This window comes from Phycomyces blakesleeanus, assembly GCF_001638985.1.
Source record: "Phycomyces blakesleeanus NRRL 1555(-) unplaced genomic scaffold PHYBLscaffold_29, whole genome shotgun sequence".
NCBI classification, from domain to species: Eukaryota; Fungi; Mucoromycota; class Mucoromycetes; order Mucorales; family Phycomycetaceae; genus Phycomyces; species Phycomyces blakesleeanus.
In genome coordinates, this window is record NW_017265162.1 from 400,278 (window position 1) to 420,922 (window position 20,645).

Genomic DNA, 20,645 nt, shown 5'->3' on the forward strand with positions numbered 1-20,645 from the left:
AAAGGGCTCCAAATGCCTCAATACTCAATCACCATCCCAAGCCCGAAACACCAGATCGCCAAACAAATGCGCCTCTCAAAAATGACAGTGCCACAGATAACTTCAGCCCACCTACCCACACACATATAAAAAAATAAAAGAGAGTTATAGTTATATTAACAGTTTTTGATCAGAATGAATTACGCCACCGTAAATTGCTTTATAGCAATAATAATGACCATGATGAAATATCAACCTATATGCATATATTCACTTTCTAAAACACACCCCCAGAAAAGAGAGAGAGAGAGTATACGGAATACACTATAGAAAACGCGGGGCAGAAATCATCTGTCTCACCTATAGTCTAAACGGCTTTACCATAAAACCTATCCTTCTACGGACATCACACCGATTTTTATTTTGGTTTATAACATTTGAGCCAGAATTCTTGTCCTACATACTTTAATCTCAATAATTTATGTGCCAACAAACAAGAAATATGGCTCTAGCTAAAAAGCCCTATGCCTCCGTCTCTATGCTCCTCTTGGTAAAAGCATTACAAAGCTTCTCTTTCTTTCTTTCTTTCTTTCTTTATATCATTCATATTTTATTTAAAAGAATCGGAAAATTTGGTTCTCAGGTGGGACATTCTTAAAACTAGAGTTCAACGGTCCCTCACTCCTCCTCTTCCTTATCAAGAGAAGAAGAAAAACTATATTGTACGATGTGTACATGTGTGTTAGGATACCAAAGCAGATAAACTTGTTTTATTCAATTATCCAAAAAGAATATATACCTTTGAGGAATGGCTTTGGATTAGGTTAAATTACCTCTCTCTTCTTTTTCTTTTTCTTTTTTTGCTTGTTTGCAACCCGCATATTTGTGGATTGAATTACATTGAACTACTTGTGTTCTGAAAGGATAGCCAAAAGAACAATAGCCTCTTCCCACGCACATATTAACAAAAAGGTCAATAAGTATAAACAGCTATAATAACTTGTATATTAATGCATGAACCAATGAATGAATAGTATATATCGATTCGTTCTTATGGATATGTGGATAGCTATACTCATCTGTAGAGTGATATAAAGAGAAAAAAGAGAGACTTGAATAGCTATTCTGTTCCTTCCAGGCCATTTTCTTGTATAAATTCCACTATTGCACATGATCCACAAACCTTAATGGAATTTCAACCATACAGAAAGAACATTCAAATACTCAAACAGATTCAATAATAAATTACGTGTGTATGTAAGTCTTGTATCTTTATCTACATATCAAGATCTACACATGTAGTGGTAAGCTGGCATTAAACGCAAGCTTGATACAAGAAAATAAAAAGAAAAAAAAAAGACTGAGACTGAGAGTTGCATGCGTGCTTATATTATGCACAGTCTATTCACATTATTTCCTTTATATTTCTATATATATCTTTACCTGTATACAGATATCAATATACAAGACTGGTAACAGCCAATTACATCTATAGACATTTTTATATAGAAGCAATAAAAAGAATAAAAAGGAATATATAAAATAAAATAAAGGTACCAAAAGTACTTTGGGCCAATCAGCGGTACCTGATGACATGGCCAACATTTTCCGGATTTTTTATTTTATTTTATTTTATATATACGTTGGTTGTAACGAATTCCCTTTTATTTTATATATAAAATATATATATATATAGATATTTTATATATACAAAAAGGAAAACGTCAATTCTGCAAGTCCTTACTTTATCTCCTTGACCATGTTTTGGCGCTTTGGCTTTCACAATCCGTCTGTGATAGATACATTGCTAGATCGCGGAGACGTTAAACTTGATGAAGTTCTGGAAGAAGAAGACCTTTTACAAGAAGCAAAGTCTCATAACCAAAAACTAGTCGACTTGTATCCTTTTTTTTTTATTTTATTTTCCTGCGTACTTTGGGAAATGAAGGCTCTCAATTCAAATGGTCGAATTACATTACAATCTTCAATGAAAATACAGAATGTTGTCTTTTTCTTTTTCTTTTTTAGCTATCTAACTAGCTAGTCAAACCATCCTTGACTCTCGGTCTTTTATCTATCTCTTTAGTCTTGTAAAACCGGATAACTTATGTTTGCTTATACATTATATTACCGCTCCTGACCTTGAGGGCAATAAACGTCTAAAGTAAGCATTTTTTCTTTCTATTTTTTTTTTAAAAAAAAAGGAAGAAATGTACACACTAGCATATTTACTATCGTTGTTACTGTTACTGTTGATTTTTTTGCTGTTGTTGTTGTATCTATTATTGTTGATGTTATTTTGTAATAGTGCTTATTAATATTTGCATGTGTGTTGTGTATCAGGTACCCGTTTCTTGCTAGTGAAATTATGGCCTGTGAGATTCCACAAATTCTAGATGCCGTTGTATTGGAGCACAGGCCGCTTCTGGAATCCCTTTGGGCATATCTTGATCGACCTGCAGCCCCCAGGCGTCGATTTGGTGCTTCAGATGAAACCGAGGTCGGGCTAGATTCTATGCAGGCATCTTATTTTTGCAAAGTCATTAGTATCCTGATGGCCAAGCAGACGGCAGAGGTAATTACACACATTCCGGAACCCGACTGGTCCAACAAAATGCATTTTCACATGATACAAAATAAAAAAAAGAAGTACAAGTGTCAGCATAAAACAACGTCAAAAGAAGAAGAATAACAACAAGAGGAAGAAGGGGAATTAGATATATATATATATTTGTGTGTGTGTGCATAGAATGATATGGATCAGGATATCTAGAGAAATGTGTGGATATAGATAAATTTGGACTTCTTCTTTTTAATATTATAAGAAATGAGAGACAGAAGGAGAATGAAATAAGCAGATAGAGATGTGTATATGAGTGTAGATAAAGAACTATAGACGATAGAATAAAACGGATCGATAAAGGGAAATACGTTGATGCTTACACTTGTGTGGATCAGATGTAATTAACACTTCGTTTGCCTCATTAGATGCTCAAATTTATTACCGCAAAACCTGAGAATATCAAAAAACTCTTGGCTCATCTCCAGACTTCTTCGATTATGGATCTGCTTTTGACATTGATACGTATGGAGGAATTAGAAGAGGGCAAAGGAATCATTCAGGTAGATTTACACTATCAACACAAACACAGACATAATATATATATATATATATATATATATATAGAATGCTATCTTCTTTTTGCTTACATAAAGTGTCATAGTGGTTGAACGACTATGGGCTTTTGGAGGATTTGATTGATAGGCTTGATCCATACCTGGATGATGATGTGGGTCATATATATATTTAAAAAAAAACGTATATCATTATAGCTTGCTAAACGAACTCTTCTTTTGTTTTCTTTTATGCTTCTTAAAAAAAAATAGGAACATTCTATAGCACAGCAGTGTATTTGTGAAATCATTCGGATGTCTCAGACAAGTGTACAAGATTCTCCAAGTATAGGTGTTAATGATATTATTATCAAGTTAAAGAGGTAGATATGATATGATATCACATTCTTTAGTCTATAGCCTACAAACAAAACAAGAAAGAAAAAAAAAGATATACATTCATATATACCATACTCACCTTATTCCTTCCTGCCCTGCTTCTTCTCAAGCCAGCCCGTGATGAAGAAACTGACGATGTTTATGTTGAATACCGAGGCGCCCAATTCAACATCTGCACTTATCAATGGTATTACTATTATCATTGATCTCATTAGACACAACAACAGGTAAGGTTCTTGAATAGACATGTGTAGATAAAGATTTGTTTAAAGTAATATCTTGACATAATCTATTAATGATAGTGATGTTGAAAACGATTCCTCACTCAACGGGAATTACGGTTGTCAGACAAGCCAGATTATGCGTGATATGCCTGTATCATTAGCAGACATGCTCAAGGTCTTGTCAGATCATGTTGGAGACTTTAACCAGCTTCTCCTGGATCCGAAATCAATCGTAAGTCTATAAGCTACTACTATTACTATTACTATTGTTATTATTCTTTTAAGAAGAAGAAGAAAACAGTTAATTAATTAACACTTATTCTTGTTGCTGCTGTAGAAAAAATCAGTATCGAATGCGATGGGAGAACAGGCATCACTTGGGTTCGAACGATTACGGATATGTGAATTATTTGCTGAGCTTCTTCATTGCTCAAATATGTCCAACCTCAATACTACGGCCTTGAATGAATCTTTGACGCCAGAATCACCAAATCCTGATCAGACTCAAAAATCAGATGAAAATGTTTGTATTGTGTGTGTGTTGGTGTAGGTACATATTCTTATTTATTTATCTATTTATATGTCTGTTTTACTAGACAAAAGATGATAAACCTAAACCTGCCCATGACAACGACGATGATCTGTTTTCAATTGGAGACTATCTCAAGCAAAAATATGTCGAGCACAAAGTGATGCCGATCTGTGTTGTAAGCTATTGTAATCAAAGGATATTGAATGCGTACCCTTTTGTGTGTGTGTTTGAAAGTGAGATGTCACTTTAGCTTACACCCACATTTGTTATGACACTGTGATTAGGATCTATTTTTTAGTTTTCCATGGAACAATGTATTACATTATGTAGTGTATGATATGTTACATCAAGTATTCAATGGGCGAGTAGACAAGGGATTGAATCGTAGTCTGATAATTTCGATACTTAAAGATGGCCAGTTGACAGACTGGATTATCAAAGCACAGAAATTGAATGACATTGAAAGGTACGTACGTTTATTCCCCATCCTTTGTCTTTTACTCTTTATTTTTTTTTCTGTTATATGGTTTATATTCTTCTTGTATTCTTTACAACAGATATTCTTCTTTAATAATAAAATGTGTATTATATATGTAAAAAAAAAAAAGTCAAAATAAAGATATAAATAAAGATATATTTTTTTTATAATCTGGTAGCGCGAAACGAAAGGGTACTCGGTTGGGATACATGGGCCATTTGACATTTATTTCGGACGAAATCGTAAAAGTATTCGAAGGTTATCCAGAATCTATTCTTAATACAGTAAAAGACGACATTGATCTTGATGCCTGGAATAAATACTGTAGCGGCGAACTTAGAGATACAAAAGAAAGAGATAGACTTCCACTAGGAGGAGCACGTCCAAATGATGATCCTGATCACATTAGCGATGATGATGAGGAAGGAGATGAAGAAGACGATAGTAGAGGTGTGCCGAGTCAAGTAAGTTTTAAAGAGAAAGAGAGAGAGAATCAAGTATGGGTAGTATATATATAGATATATATATATTATATATGATATTTAAAAAGAAAGGCACACATATACACAATTCCAACAATCACAGTTTTCTCGATATCTTGTACATCATGTCAGCCAAGAGAAATTAACTGAAGAGTATGCAGAAGAAGGGACTGACCGTTGGATCAAGTAAAGAATATTTTCTTCTTCTTTTTTTTAAAAAAAAAATACTAAATATACATATACATATAATTTGATAAACTTTGGTATCATTAGTACAAGAGACTCCAATGATAATAAAATTGATGAAGAAGAGGTATGTTGTATTTCATTGTATATATAAAGATGTTTGGCACGTAGATGATGTGAAATTAACAATTGGCAAAATTATAGCCAGAATCAAATAAGATAATCACAGACTGGACTAGAGGGTTTCAGCAATTCCCTCACACCAATACACTCCATCGTACACAGAGCCATCATCCGGGCGATAATTACGAGGATGAGGATGAGGATGTTGACGATGACGAATACGATCATTTGGCAGATACTACCGAACGTCAACGACGTGCAAATATTAGAAGAGGCATTACTGTACTAGCAACAGCAGAAGTTAAAAAGCAGCAGCAGCAGCAGAAAGAACAGCAGCTAAAACTACAGCAACAGAAAGAAGCAGAACAACAAGATAATGAAGATTTTGGGGATTTTGTGAGCGGTAGTGAGGTTGATTTAAACAAAACAATGGTATCAGGCCTCAAGGACATTGATTTGTCTCAAGTTGTGCAGTCACCACTACCGCCACCACTGCCTACTTGGAATGACCAGCATTATGTACGGGCTGTCAAGACAAAAGAAGAGGAGCGTGGCAAGATAAAGGACTTTTGTCTTGATGATGAAGAGCAAGAGGGTGAAATCTAAACAGCTACAAAAGAAAAGAAAGAAAAGTACCTTAATAATGAAAAACAGAAAGAAAAAAAAGACAGGAAATATTTCTTCATCTTTATCATCATCTTCTTTACCTTCTTTACCTTCTTTACCTTCTTTAACTTCTTTTTCTTGCAAGTAGACCCTCTCCCCCTTCCCCTTCCCCCCTTTTTTTTTGGCTTGTAATTCTTCTATTCATACACATAAATCAAAGAGATAACCAACACATCTTCTCTCTTTCTACCTTTGATTAATTATTACTCTTTAATAAATAAATAAAATCAAATTTAATGATTAATTTCTAGTATACCATAGATAGATCCATTGACAAAAACAACTCCTTTTATAGAATACAGCCTTATATATTTGTATATTTAGAATGTACTACTAAGAGAAATTTTAGGCATATGAATTGTTTGTTTGTGCGTGCGTGCGTGCGTGTTTTATATTGTTAAGGCTGGGTGGCATGATCATTATTATAATTGAAACAACAGTAGTTGTTAAAGAACAATGAAGACCTGGCTTGGATTAAAGCATAAAAATACTTTTTTTTTTATAATTTAGCCACAAAAATCACCCGAGTATATTCTATTAGATTATCATATTATATGCAAATGAATTTTGGGCTTTCCTTTTTTTTTTATATATAGTTATTTATTTAATAAAGGGTATAGACATAACAACAGTAATATACATATATATTCACTTTCTTTTTCTTTCTTTTTCTTTTGAAGGTGTGTAATAAGAATACACATATTTAAATACATTTTGAATTTTTGTGCGGGTGTAAGTGCGTATTGAGCTTTTGTCTTGTTAGATCAGGAACTCGGAAGGAAGGTCCAGAGAGTACCCAAACTACACATTATTACGGAAATGGCCAACAGGACATTGTTAATAGCTGCGCCTGTCTTTGTCATTGAGTGGCCAAAAAGACGCTTGTAACACACCAACGGGAAGATTGCAGAGATACTAAAGCTGAAAAGGGATCCCAGCAGTGACTACCCGAAACAAACAAACAAACAAGCAAGCAACCAAATGAATATAAATATAAAAAAATAATTTCCAAAAGAGACACGATTTCCCTTTTCATACTAATATTTTCATTTTTTTTTTCACTCTCGCTTTTGGTTTTGGTTTCCAAGTATATCTATAAAACTCACCATAACACGATCAAATCCTGGAAATACAGTGGCAGTATAGATAACTAGACCACTAATACAAATCCTGCTAGATACCACAAGAAAGGTCTCACGCCAGGAGTGGTATTTGCACCAAGACTCTACCTTTGGATGGCTGATCATCCATAGCTCCCAAGTCAAGGTAACCGGATTCATCATCAGGCCATACTTGGCAATTGGCGTCACAACAACTAGCCAAACTGCTACTCTATTGAGGATCTTATTAAATCCTGGTGTAATGGCCAGATTTTGGGTGACCTATGAAAACCAAAAGAACAAAGAAAGAAAGAAAGAAAGAAAGAAAGAGAAAGGTTATATTTTAGTTTATTTTTTTATTAGCTTATTTATTATTTACCTCTTGCATCGTATCCAAGCCAAACATTGCATAGCCAGCCATGGCAAGAGTAGCATAGACAAAAAGAGCCACAATATATGTGAGGTTTACCATCGGAACATATTCCTTTTTGTTCTTCATGTCATGGTGGATTGCTGGAAACACAGCATGACCAGCAAATCCTGCCATCATTATACCAAATGCAAGTGGAATATTGTAAGGTTCTGAAGGGAATAATTCTGTAGGCTTTTGATTTAATTTAATTTTTTTTAAAAAAAAAAAGAAGAGATAATACATGATGTTAATAACACTTTTCTTATTAGACTTGCACTATATATTATTCATATTGCTCGTTTGCCATTTGAGTGATAAAATCCCATATATATAATTACCATTGGGTCCCGAAGACTTCCGGGGTGTGTTTCTTTTACCAGACCATCGTAAATAACAATGAATACCAGAGCTACACAACTTATGATGCCGATTAAGCTTGTGTAAGCAAGTTTTCTAATAGGAAAGAACATCATGGGTGTCAGGATTGTAAAGGATATGATCCGTGTGGTGATAAGATCCAGATTAGGCCACAGTGATTGAACGCCATCCCCTAGTAATACAATCATTGCCACACTATATACACAGAGAGAAACACAAATGTACGCATTAGTATTAGTATTATCATTGTTATTGTTGTTCTATTTTGAACCATAAAAACTATATCAATACAAAAGTATCCAAGAATATTTATGTATATATATATATATATATATATACCATGCAGTAAGAAGCTCTGTGATGAAAATAGTGCCAACGAAGCGTCTTCCTTTATCACCAAAGGCCGCAGCACCCATGTCTCCATAGGTAGCTGATCCTGGGTAGGCATCTAGACATTGGCCAAGGAGCTTTGCAGTGTAGTTTGTGAGAAACGAGCAAAAGAAGAATATGATGGATCCCCAGAACCAACCGGCTAAGCGAAAGGAGAGCGGAAGTGCAAGCATTCCGATGCCGATCAGGACATTGACAGAGTTAAAGACAGATTGGAGGAAGCTGGATTGTGGCACATGACTGGCGGAGTGCCCTGTTGGATTGAGCTGCTCTGACAGGATAGAGGCTACGGTTGTGTGTCTGGAGAGAGCTGGGAAGAGATGGTAGCCAGTGGTTGTCTGAGTAGACAAGGTCCGACTCAGATTTTCCGAGTCCAGAAGATGAGATCTATAAGTAAGGGTATAGAAAAAGAAGAAGAAGAAGAAAAAAAGGACAATTTTGATTAGTTTAAATAATAAATATCATCTTATTCTTATTCTTATATTTCAAACTTGCCCTAGTTTTGAATGATCATATTCTTCTTCTTCTTCTTCCTCTAGGTCAGAACGATGTCCAATGTCAGCGTTACTAGGGTGGACGGTGAGGTTTTCTGCTACATAAAGGACTGAGGCTCGAGAGTAAGATCCAACAAAGGATTCAAGTGACTCTCTGAAGGAGTGAGGTGATTGAGAAATATTTGCACAAGTGTGGTAGCTTTCGTCTATGCTGTCCTGAAGATCTAATTCGGTGCCTGCGTGGTTAGCACCATAGTTTGGAGGTCTGCGAGAAGGGTGGGTGTTGAAAGGAACACGGATATCCTTTGGCAATGAAGGTTTGTCCATTACAGAGCAGAAGAAGAAGCAGAAGAAGAAAGTGTAGATTATATTATTATGATTTTCTATTTTATTTTATTTTATTTTATTTTTATTTATAAATCCATTATATTAATTATATAAATTTTATATATGAATTATCTAGATGTCTAGTATTTTGTACTTTGTGGAGATTTAAAAATATATATGTAAAATGGAAGCAATTGTATTAGATATCCGAATTGTCTGACAGTCGTTTTTATTGTATTTTATTGTATCCAGTGTTTAGAAATCTTGATCGTTAAAGCAATTGTGATACAGCAAAAAAAAAAAAAAAAAGATACAGGGATTCTGTATTCAGTAAATGAACAGCAGGGTTGGTTCTAAAAGGTTAACTCAATTCCAATAAAATAAAGGGCTATATAAAAGCATTCTGTATATATGTGTACATGTTTTTTTTTAAGGATCCAAAAAAGTAGTTTAATGTCCCAACAAAGAAGGTTCTTGTATTCAATAAATATAGCTCTTCTATTTCTCACGCTCATTTTATGGCTTGCACCATCAGTTTTCTTTATCAGTTGTTTTAGAGCACAAAAATCCATTACTGCAAAAATAAAAATAAAAATAAAAATTCTATTGAAATTTACCTTTATTTATGGTGTAACTAGCTCAATCATACGACTTTTTCTCATTCAAAAAATTTGTACAGAATACATAGACCATAAGATAAATAGCAGATATATGTGGTCATAGTATCGAATGTCTTTATCAGATAAAGAAGTCCAAAGCTTGTTTGTTTAATTTCTAAAGAATTATAATGAAATAGTTTATTTTATATAACATTTATCTGCTCTTTAATTTATATTTATATATAGTTTTATTGTTTAATTTAAGCGCACGTACAACCACACAAAGAGAGAGAGAGAGAGAGAGAAAATCCTAACAAACTACAAGTGGGATCATACGCTTTCTGGATGACAGTCACTAACTTTACTGCGACAAATGTAGGGAGAAGAAAAAGAAAAAGAAATATTTGGCTGAAAGTATGTACACCTTGGTCGCAAAAGTATTATATCCTAGACATTAGATCTTGCTAAAGCTATAGAATATTAAATTCTGTAGAATATCCGCATCGATCCAATTGAGACTATGTTATCTAGCCAATTGTACACCTGTAACAGAGTGAAGATATACATATATCGCTCAGGAAACATGTCGAATATCATTGCTTTTCATGCCCACTATTTCTGGTTATGCTTCTTTTCTTTTTCTGTTGGTATAAAAAAAAAGGAAGAAGCAGAGAAGCATCATTCACCAAAGAATATCTAAATAAATGAAGGCACCTTGTCCAACAGAAACATTAACTGTGCAAACAAATGAACCCTTTCTGTGTACCATGAATTATTATATTATAATTATCTTTAAAAAGAAACTGATGCCAATGTCAGCGACAATGGCAAAATCAAGAGACACACTTTCTTGTACGCTGAATATTTTCTCATGTCACACCTATTGTCCTTCTCGATTCCAATAGTAGAGAAAGCACTGCTCTCATGTCTCCAGATCTTGTGGAAGGAATTTGCAAAACCTGTTGAATTAGCTTTTAATAACCAAGACCCGATATTGTTGTTCATACGGTAGATACTTGTGAGCACGTCTAGCTCTCAATGTAATTTTAGAAGCCTTGGCCACTTAAAGCATGCCTTCAATTTTTTCTTGCTCTTGTTTTTTACTCGGGCACAGATACATAGAAAAAAAAACTGAACTGTATCCTTGTCTTAAATTATCAACAAGAATTTATATGGCTTATTCCAATTAAAAGAAGATGCATTGTTACCAATTCTCTAGCTGTATTGCTCACCGCCAGTAAGTAAACAATGCTCGCTGGGTACTGCTTCTTAATTTGCGGAAGTCTATGCTCATGGTCCTGAGATCGATAGTCTTGAAGGTCTCTGTAACTCTATAGCTCTGTTTACCCATCATCATCACACACACATACATATACATATATACTAATAGACTTTTCTTTGATATCTTTACATATTGCAAATAAGCTATTACTAATGCTGGTATTGGCGTATCCAAGTTTTTGGGAACATTTATAACACACGTGACAAGAGACTACAGGACCGTCAACTGGGATTTGTACTTAATCTCAGCTTTGTCCAATCTTGCCCCAGTAGTTTATAAGCAATTACAAAGAACTGTTTGTAATACTTATATTTTAGTCATACATTTATAAGCTATCGTATAAAGGTCATTGTAAAGAAAGAAATATATTGTGTTATCCAAACCCAAACGTTAATGCAAGCTTAAAACTTTATATATGTATCTTATATGCTATGTGTCTGTACAATGGATAGGCTCCAGGACATGAAAATCATGAAGTTCAAGGCCATGTACTCTTTCTTCTTCTTCTTCTTCTTTTAATGAGATTTATATATAAAATATAGCAAGGGCTTTATATCCAATGCCAAATGCACCAACATATTACTGTTATTTTCTTTTCTTTCAAAAAAAAACCCCCCCAGTCTATCTGATATGCATTATGAGACATTATTTTCGGAACTTGGATTGTCAGTAAAAACTCTCTCTCTTCTTTTCACACTTCTTGTAATCTCCGTCAAGGTCTGTTAATGACTGTTTCTCAAAAGCTTTTGAAAACTTTGGTTATCTCTTAGAGAAGAAGGATGGTTATTGTTTCTACAGACCCAATGTTTATTGTATTTCTTCTTATACTATACTGCAAAGTGGTTTCTACATGCATGTGTATTTTGGTGGGTCAAGAGGTTTTCAGCAATAGTTTATCCTAGCTTCATGTATTTCAATTCAATATATATTACTATTATTTTAAATCAAGTGAGTTAATAGAAGAACATCTTTAAAAGGGTAAAAGCAATTTATTTATTTAATATTTATTATATATATATATTTAAAAAAAAAAAAGCCTATTTGGAAGCACTGTTTATTTAAAGATCCAAAAAGGTAGTTCAATACCTTAACAGAAAAAATATTTATGATACAAGTATATATATATGACTCTTCCATTTCTCACGGTCATTTTATGGCTTGTAACAATGGTTCTGTTCGTCAGTTGTCTTAGAGCACAATAATAATTCTGCTGGTTTGTGTTTGTGTTTGTGCTTTTTTCTTACTTGTGGTGTAAATAGCTTGTGTCTATAATCTATTATTACTGTTATTTAAAAGACTTGTTAAAAAAAACATATAACAGATACTTGAGACCATAGTATTGAATGACTTTATCAGATAAAGAAGTCCAATGTTCGTTTGTTTAATTTGTAAAAAAATAATAATTTTATAATAAAAATTCTTTATTTTATACTACGTTTGTCTGTTCTTTAATATACATAATATAAAATAGTTTAAATTCTTATTCTAAACACACACACACACATACACACAAAGAGAGAGAGAATAGAAATGAACCGTGCTTCAACTTCCACCTCCCCCTTCCTTCTCCAATGTACAAAAGAAGAAGAAAAAAAAAAGCCAACCGCGTACACTCTGTCATTACGTCACCAGAAACACATGCAGTTGTTGTGACTGGCGGGAATTCATGCCAAGCAAGCATGTAAAGCAACCCTTTAATGCATGCAATTGGATACGGTGTTTAAATAGTGAGTTGATGATGTAATATTTTTAATATTAGCCAATCATTTGATCGAAAGCCCTTTTATCTTTTTTTTTCTTTTCCCTTTTTTATAAAATGCCTGTTTTCCCCCTCCTTTTCCATTGTTCAAGCCTTGCTTGCTTGTTATTTTTATTTTATTTTTATTTTTTTTTATTACCTACACAATACTAGATATATATATATATATATATATATATATGTATATAAATATAATATATACAAAAAAGCTACTTTTGGCTGGGATTTAAAAAAAATAGATAGAGAAAGAAGAAAGGTAAGATATACGGTAAAAGGAATGATTTTATTCTATTCTATTCTATTCTATTTTGTATTATAAAAGCTATTCAATTATATAATAGAAAAATACATATATTTGTATCAAAAAGGAAAAAGAAAAGATCACCCAGAAAATTTGTACTTTAAATTTCTTTTTATATATATATATATAAATATATATGTATTAAATATGTGTATGTGTGTGTATATATTTCTGGATTGTACCATGTAGGCTAATAAGCAGTAGCAGTATCAGTAAAGTTGTAGCTCTGAGTAATATATTTATATTTATATATTTATACTAGTGATATACTTTATTATTAATAGATAATAAATAATATCTTTTTCTTCTTCTTCTTCTTTTCTTTATTCCTTTCACTTTCTCCCTCTTTTACTTTTACTTCTTTAAAGCATTTTATAGCACCTATTTTACAAAGAGAAAAAAAGAAAGAAAAATAACCCTTTAATTTTAATTCTTTATTTCTTACGGCTATTAATATTTCCACGACCACCAACACCAGACGTCGACCAAAGTCATCCTCATTACAACAAACTCAATCGACCATTACTCAAAGCAACCGAAAAAAAAAGAACTATATAATAGAACAATAGGCGTGCAAATAACAAAATCACATATTTTGCATATTTTACACAAACACACACGTATATAAAAAGGTATGAATATTTGATGACTTTAATTTTATTTTGATTTATTAAAATATCACATTTGTATAGATTTCATATACGTACTCACACAAAGGCACAATACGAACACAAGCACCAAGAATCATTATTTAAATCAAAAAAAAAGATCAATTTTCCTTTCTTTCTTTGTTTCTGGAGCTTGATAGCTTGATAGCTAAATATCATATATTCAGACGAATGCCATCTATTATGACAGAAAACGCCTTGACAACAATAATAGCCCCAATTGTTCCAAACATAGCCACCGGCCCGAAGAAAATTCTTGTTGAAAATATGACCAATACCACTGACTCGGTGTGTGTGGTCTCCCAAGGTAAGAAGCAGATAATACTAATACCAATACTAATAATTTAATATGTAATTTAAATTTAACAATAAAATATACCAAAAAAAATAGTATTATTTTAATTAACAAATCTGTTGATTCGGTTAATCTTTTCCCAGAAATCTCGTTGAATCCTGGTCCAAAACTTGACCAAGAACCAAACCCATTCGAGCAAAGCTTCTCTGCCGTAACTGCAAGCCCAGAAGTGATCGACCCGCAGTCTAGTCTTGTCGAATCACTTGTGCAAACAACCATCGGAACTACTGAAAACAGTACTTCCACAATTCCAGTTCCAATCACAGTTCCAGCTACGATCGATCCAAACAGCATTACCAATAACAGTAACAGTAACAGCAATGATTTTGTACCCAATGCAATCGATCAAACCCAATGGAAACCAATTGGTCTCATGTCTCCTCAACTTCAGGATACATTGGACACCACGACTCTCCAAACGTATGATTTGTCAACCGAGAATTCGAATTCTTATCTTGCTGCGCCCATCTCAACTATTATGCATCCAACCGAACTTATGCAACAATCTGGTCCGGTCGACAGATATTCAGGTAAGCAAATCAAAATAATGATACAATACAATACAATACAATACAATAAATATTGCCAAGACTGCAAAGAATATATTTATATTTATATTTATATTTATATTTATATGTATATATATAAAGAAAGTTTGAACTAATGCAAATAACAATAAATAACAATATATTCGTAGATTCATCCACCCTGAACTATGCAAACCCCTATACCGACAACACTAATACCACCTACACAAATGACCAGTCCAAACAACGCTCAGGATCAACAAGTACCATCGCCAGTACTGACTCTGGATTCTCTGGTCATCACCAGACACTAGGCATGCAATCCCAAAGACATGGCAAAAGACGAGCTGACCAAAGCGGATCCAGAGACGATGGCTCCCAAAGAGATCCAGACGATGACGATGAAACCAAGGATCCAAAGCGACAAAAGTCCAGCCAAGAAAATGTTTCTGAGGAAGAAGACAAGCGTCGCAATTTCCTTGAAAGAAACAGAATCGGTAAGTAGCTATAAAGATTTCTTTATTTAACAAACTACTTATATAAATCTTCTTTTGAAAGCTGCCTTGAAGTGTAGACAACGAAAGAAGCAATGGCTCAAAGATCTCAAGGAAAAAGTCGAATATCTATCGAATGACAATGATCATCTGCAGATGGAAGCTACCGTACTCAAGGAACAAGTAATCAATTTGAGAACCATTCTATTGGCGCATAAAGATTGTCCTGTAGCATTGGCCAATGGGTTCAACATTGACCATGTAATAAATCCAGCGACCATGCAGTCCGCACAGACGACAATGCGTTCTGGTATCCCACCATCCATGTACAATAGTCCTACCCATCCTCATATGGTTGGAAATCCTTCTCATGTACGCATGCACCATCAACAACAACATCATCATCAACAGCAACACCAGCAACATCATCATCATCCCTCAAACATGGGTGTATCTGGTCTTCCTGGTATTCACATGAACTCTAATACACCTCAACAATCACATCACCATAGCAACCAGCACCAACACAGCCATCCCCACCAACAAGAGCTACAGCACCAGCACCAGCACCAACAGCAACAGCAACAGCAAGCGCGCCAAGACATGGGTCCTCAAGGAATGGGCCGGTATTAGTCAAAAGCAAATTAATCTCGAATTCGAACATAATAATAATCAAAGAAAATTATGTCTTACGCTTTGCTGATTCTCAGTTTATCTGATTACTCTACATATACAATACACACACGTAATTCAACTCACATACATATATATATATATATATATATATATACAAACACATACAAGACACATACACAAAGACACACGCAGACACACTTATACAAACAGAAGCACAAGTACAGCCGTTCTTCTTTTCTTTTTCTTTTTCGTTTCATAGTTCTTTACTTTCATTTCCTTCTTCATTTCCAGGCCACATAAAAAAAATCCCAACAGAAACCGCAACTCTTAACTTTGTACATGATTTCTATATTTCTTTATTGTTCTAGTAATGAATTATATGTATGTAATATTTACATAAATTTCTACTTTTTTCTTCTTTATTTTTTCTTTTACTATATTAATAATAATAATAATAATAATAATTACTACTACTACTACTACTACTATACTATACTATTTTTCATCATTTTCTTCTTCTTCTTCTTCTTCTTTAGTGTGTATGTATATAAGCTAACAAGAAACCCTATAAACTGTACAGACCAAAGATAATTTGTTTAAACTATCGAATAAAATATACATAAAGATGTGTAAAAATAAAGTAAAATAAGTATTTCTCTTTTCTATACAAGCTACCTACCTACCTACTTACTTATCTATTGATCTCTCTATCTATTGATCTTTCTATCCGGCTGTTATTAATTATTTATCTAGTATATATTATGGTTTGAATTTTATTAAATTACTATTGCTTTGTATAGTTATCAATACGATTTCTTGGATTATTTTTGCTATAAAAAGTATAGCTCTTCAATTCCCCCCCCCTCTTTCCCTTCTTCATCCCTCTTTTCTTCTTCTTTTTCTCCTTCTCGTTCTCTTCGCCTTCCTTTCAATGTATCCTCCCCCCTCTTTAATATATATATATATATGTGCGTATACTTCTTTACTTAATTTTCTACCTTTGTTTAATAAATCACAATCTTTTGGATATGTATATATTATTCTTGTGACTTTTACATGTCAAAATAATAATAATTCAACAGCACAATAAATAAATAAATAAGCAAACAAAACAAAAACAAAGTATACGCAAATTTCTGCTTACTTGATGCATGTTTGTATGTATGTATGTATGTATGTATGTATGCATGTGTATATAAATATATAAAATATATATATATATATATTTCTGCATCTCGAATAAAATGTATATTGAATTACAATTATTAAAGCATAACTGACTGACTCATCTACGTACCTATGTATGTATGTATGTATATATGTATGTATTTGCTTATTAAAAAAAAGGGTAAATAGATAAAATGATACATGTTTATTATGTGGGTGATCGTGTCATTGATCATTTTAATCAGAGCTGGTGAACAAGAGCTAAAGACATAAAATGGGATCAAGTTTAAAGTTGTTGGTTGGTTGTTGTTGTTATTATCAGCAGAAACAGCGACATCATCATTCATCTTGAGCTTTTATCAAGTTAGCTTATTTCCCTATTTTGTTTCAATATTAATACCAATTACCAATATGTATATATAATAAATAAATAAATAAATAAATAAATAAATAACAAGTGTGTATTCTTGAAAGTGGAAATCGAAAAATAAAATTTCACGATGATTACAAAAGGAGAAATGGTTTGACACTTAACTTTGGTTACCTGGCAATCAGATCGGCTTTCAGCTCTGACTAACTTGATACAACAAACTATTCATAGCCATTTCTTCTTCTTTTGCTCTTCTTTTGCTCTTGTTCTTCTTTGTATATATATCATTATTGTTATTGTTATAGTATCTCCTCCCCCCCATATCTCCTACTTTTACCACTCCTTCTTATTATTCATATTCTTGGTAATCTCATGGGTTCATTTCATTTTAGTTGGATTACATCAGTCGAGTTTGTACTCTGCTGGTTTGTATATCAAAAAACATACACACACACACACACACATATTACATATATTACATACATAATTAATAATAATAATAATAATAATAAAAGGGGGGCAAGGGAAAAGGGGAATAACTATCTAAATTATCCCAAGAAATTATAAAGGCATAATTTTACACATCATTTTTTTTTTGGATTTGTACCATCAGAATATGCGTGTGACAGAAAAAAAGCACTCGCTTGGGACAGTCAGAAATATACATACACATATCACAGTCACAACACAATACAACCATTTTCTCAAAATTATACTTTTTTTATTATTATCAAGGGTCGTCATTCGTGAATATTATGTTGATAATATATATAAAGAGTTTCTATGCCCAATATTAATATTCATTTACGATTGATGTCCTAAGTAATCTCAAAAACAAATATTTGATCAAAAGATTTTACAAAATATATTAGCCAATCAAATATTTTATTTTGTATCTCAGAAAATAATGTAAATATTATCACCCAATAATATTATTCAAACCAATATCAGCCTTTTTTTCGATTGCCGATGAATATTTCATGAATGATCACCCCCTATTTTATTATTGGAGCATAGATTTGGTGTTGACAGACTAAAAGTGCAAAAAAAAAATTATGAAGATGTACCATATAATGAGAGGTCTAGAAAATCTCGTATTAAAAAGTTTTCACTTAATGATATAGACAGCATTATAAGCACAATTTTATCTAGTATGTACTTGCACTAATTTTGAATTTTTTTTCTTAAAAAAAAAAGGTGTGGACAGTTGTAAATTAGTCTGATGGACTAAGTTCTGGATGAACTTGTTTTGCCCTTTTTTTTTTACCCTTTTAGTCTGCCCACATCAATTAATAAAGCATAGATCAACACATTTTACTATTATTATTATTATTATTATTATTATTATACTTACAAAATTAATTAGATAAAATTAGCGATAATCGAGAATAATTATGATAATAGAATCGTAGATATATTGGAAAGTATTGATTAACCAATTGGCTCAAAGATCTAGTAGGTATTGTGCAGTTGTACCATTCAATATATTACAAAATCCTTACAAATACGCCTGAATCAAAGGCGAGAAATAAAATAGATGGTGTTACAAACGCTTGTCAATATCTGTATCTGTATGTGTGTGGGACAGACGTCAGATCCCTTTCTTTCTTTTTTGTTGTTGTTGTTGTTGGATATTCAGTCACTCTCAAGCATTTCTTACAAAGTCTTTACTAAATTATACCGAGCATCTTTCATTAAGTTGAAGTAACAGACAAGTTATACGATGAATTGTACATTTGCTTTTTAGAGTGAGTAGATAAAAAAAACGTATGAGAAAGAGCCCATCAAATTCAATAAAGACACCTTTAAATTTTTCTCTTATTTCGTTCTTGTTAATCTTCCTTCGTTGTACATTCAGGCGGAAAATGAAAACACAGAAATAGAAAACGAAAAATAAATGATATGAATTTTATTTTTTATTTTCTTTTTTAAAAAAAAAGGCAAGGGCACTTGCAGGGGCAACAGATTTACAACCAAAAGAAACAAGAAAAGGCAAAATATAAATAAAAATACATACTGCTTTGTACCATCTTGTGTTTAAAGATATATATATATATATATATCAGATATGCGTTTTATTCTATTTATTTGTTAAACTTAAGCTACAATGTATTTATGTCTCTAAATCACAGAAAGAAAGCTACATTTTGTTTCTCTTTATTATCATTAATATTATAATTCTTAGCTTAATAGTACTCTTAATGCTATTATTAGGAATTGCACAAATCGATAAGCAACATTTGACTATCTATCAATCGAAACTTTGCTACATACAACACAATACAATTGTCATTGGGGGGGATATACATATTTTTTTTTTTAGCTGCGTACTTCCCAGGTACACCCATTGGACGTGACATGTGTCCGGACCGGGATATGTACGTGTACATATATATATAAGTGTATATATTTTACTGTCGCAGTCAACGCATGATGACATGCGTAACATTGTACAGAAGAAGAAGAACAAGAAGAACAAGAGCTTTTACTCCTTGTTTCAAGACGATTTTATTGGTTTACTCGGAATTTCTTGTAGCAAATTGTAACAAAAGATGAGCTGTGGTACTCAATAAGCTGATTATGATATCTTACTCTTTTCTTTCCATTTCTTTCCCTTTATTTTATTTTCTTTGGGCCTAGTTTGATTTGTTGTAGATTTTCAAGTGCATAGTAGCTCCACAGTACGAAGACCTTTTCTCTCTCACGTCTTTCATCTTTCTTAATATATTAAACCGTGTCATATTAGTTTGGTTATATCCCATAATATCAAATCGTATTTTCTCTTTAATTTTTCTATCATGTTCTCTTGTCTTCTATGTAAATTATATATAAAAACAAGAGACAGGAATCTTTGAATAGATATAAACCGTGTATTATATTTGATGGGTGAACTGTGTGACGTATTGAAATTTATGTGTGTACTTGCCCCTTTATAGGAATTAAAATAGCCGGAGTTATAAGAACCAGCACTGATTGGCTAAATGGCTGCGCGTCGATTCTCCGGCTGAGGCGCATCCAATTTTTTATTTTGGTTTGACCGCAGTTTATATTTTTATTATTTTACGAGCAATTTTCGCTTAATCCCCCATTCTTTTTTTTTTAAAGTACAATTTTAAAGGTGAGAAGAGGAAGGATAGTAAAGAAAGGGAAAGTATTAGTTAATGGTATATAATTTGGCGACAAAGACATATGTTGTCAGCCAC

The 20,645-nt window shown here is 32.8% G+C and overlaps 4 protein-coding genes across 4 annotated transcripts; 2 read left to right on the top strand and 2 right to left on the bottom strand.

The window, feature by feature from the left end:
* Positions 1 to 481: 481 nt before the first annotated feature.
* On the top strand, positions 482 to 6,425 carry PHYBLDRAFT_189010 (hypothetical protein; the record flags this gene model as incomplete). The annotated part of the gene is made up of 15 exons (XM_018439596.1): positions 482 to 529; positions 1,697 to 1,878; positions 2,066 to 2,143; positions 2,323 to 2,554; positions 2,968 to 3,102; positions 3,204 to 3,269; positions 3,367 to 3,476; positions 3,603 to 3,719; positions 3,795 to 3,948; positions 4,054 to 4,248; positions 4,313 to 4,423; positions 4,533 to 4,714; positions 4,905 to 5,394; positions 5,482 to 5,521; positions 5,599 to 6,425. 13 exons carry the CDS (start codon positions 482 to 484, stop codon positions 5,242 to 5,244), a joined length of 1,950 nt encoding a protein of 649 aa, XP_018285561.1. The 3' UTR covers positions 5,245 to 5,394; positions 5,482 to 5,521; positions 5,599 to 6,425.
* Positions 6,426 to 6,947: 522 nt separating this feature from the next.
* On the bottom strand, positions 6,948 to 8,693 carry PHYBLDRAFT_24180 (hypothetical protein; the record flags this gene model as incomplete). The annotated part of the gene is made up of 5 exons (XM_018439832.1): positions 6,948 to 7,127; positions 7,290 to 7,565; positions 7,663 to 7,887; positions 8,034 to 8,268; positions 8,413 to 8,693. Coding segments are annotated over 5 exons (1,197 nt in total), but the record flags the coding sequence as incomplete, so codon positions are not given.
* Positions 8,694 to 13,820: 5,127 nt separating this feature from the next.
* Positions 13,821 to 14,200, top strand: PHYBLDRAFT_189012 (hypothetical protein; the record flags this gene model as incomplete). Its single annotated transcript, XM_018439597.1, has 2 exons — positions 13,821 to 13,857; positions 13,918 to 14,200. Coding segments are annotated over 2 exons (158 nt in total), but the record flags the coding sequence as incomplete, so codon positions are not given.
* A 1,504-nt stretch (positions 14,201 to 15,704) lies between these two features.
* Positions 15,705 to 16,386, bottom strand: PHYBLDRAFT_160404 (hypothetical protein). Its single transcript, XM_018434177.1, has one exon. The coding sequence runs from the start codon at positions 15,931 to 15,933 to the stop codon at positions 15,751 to 15,753; it is 183 nt and encodes a 60-aa protein (XP_018285564.1). The 5' UTR covers positions 15,934 to 16,386; the 3' UTR covers positions 15,705 to 15,750.
* Between the last annotated feature and the right edge of the window lie 4,259 nt (positions 16,387 to 20,645).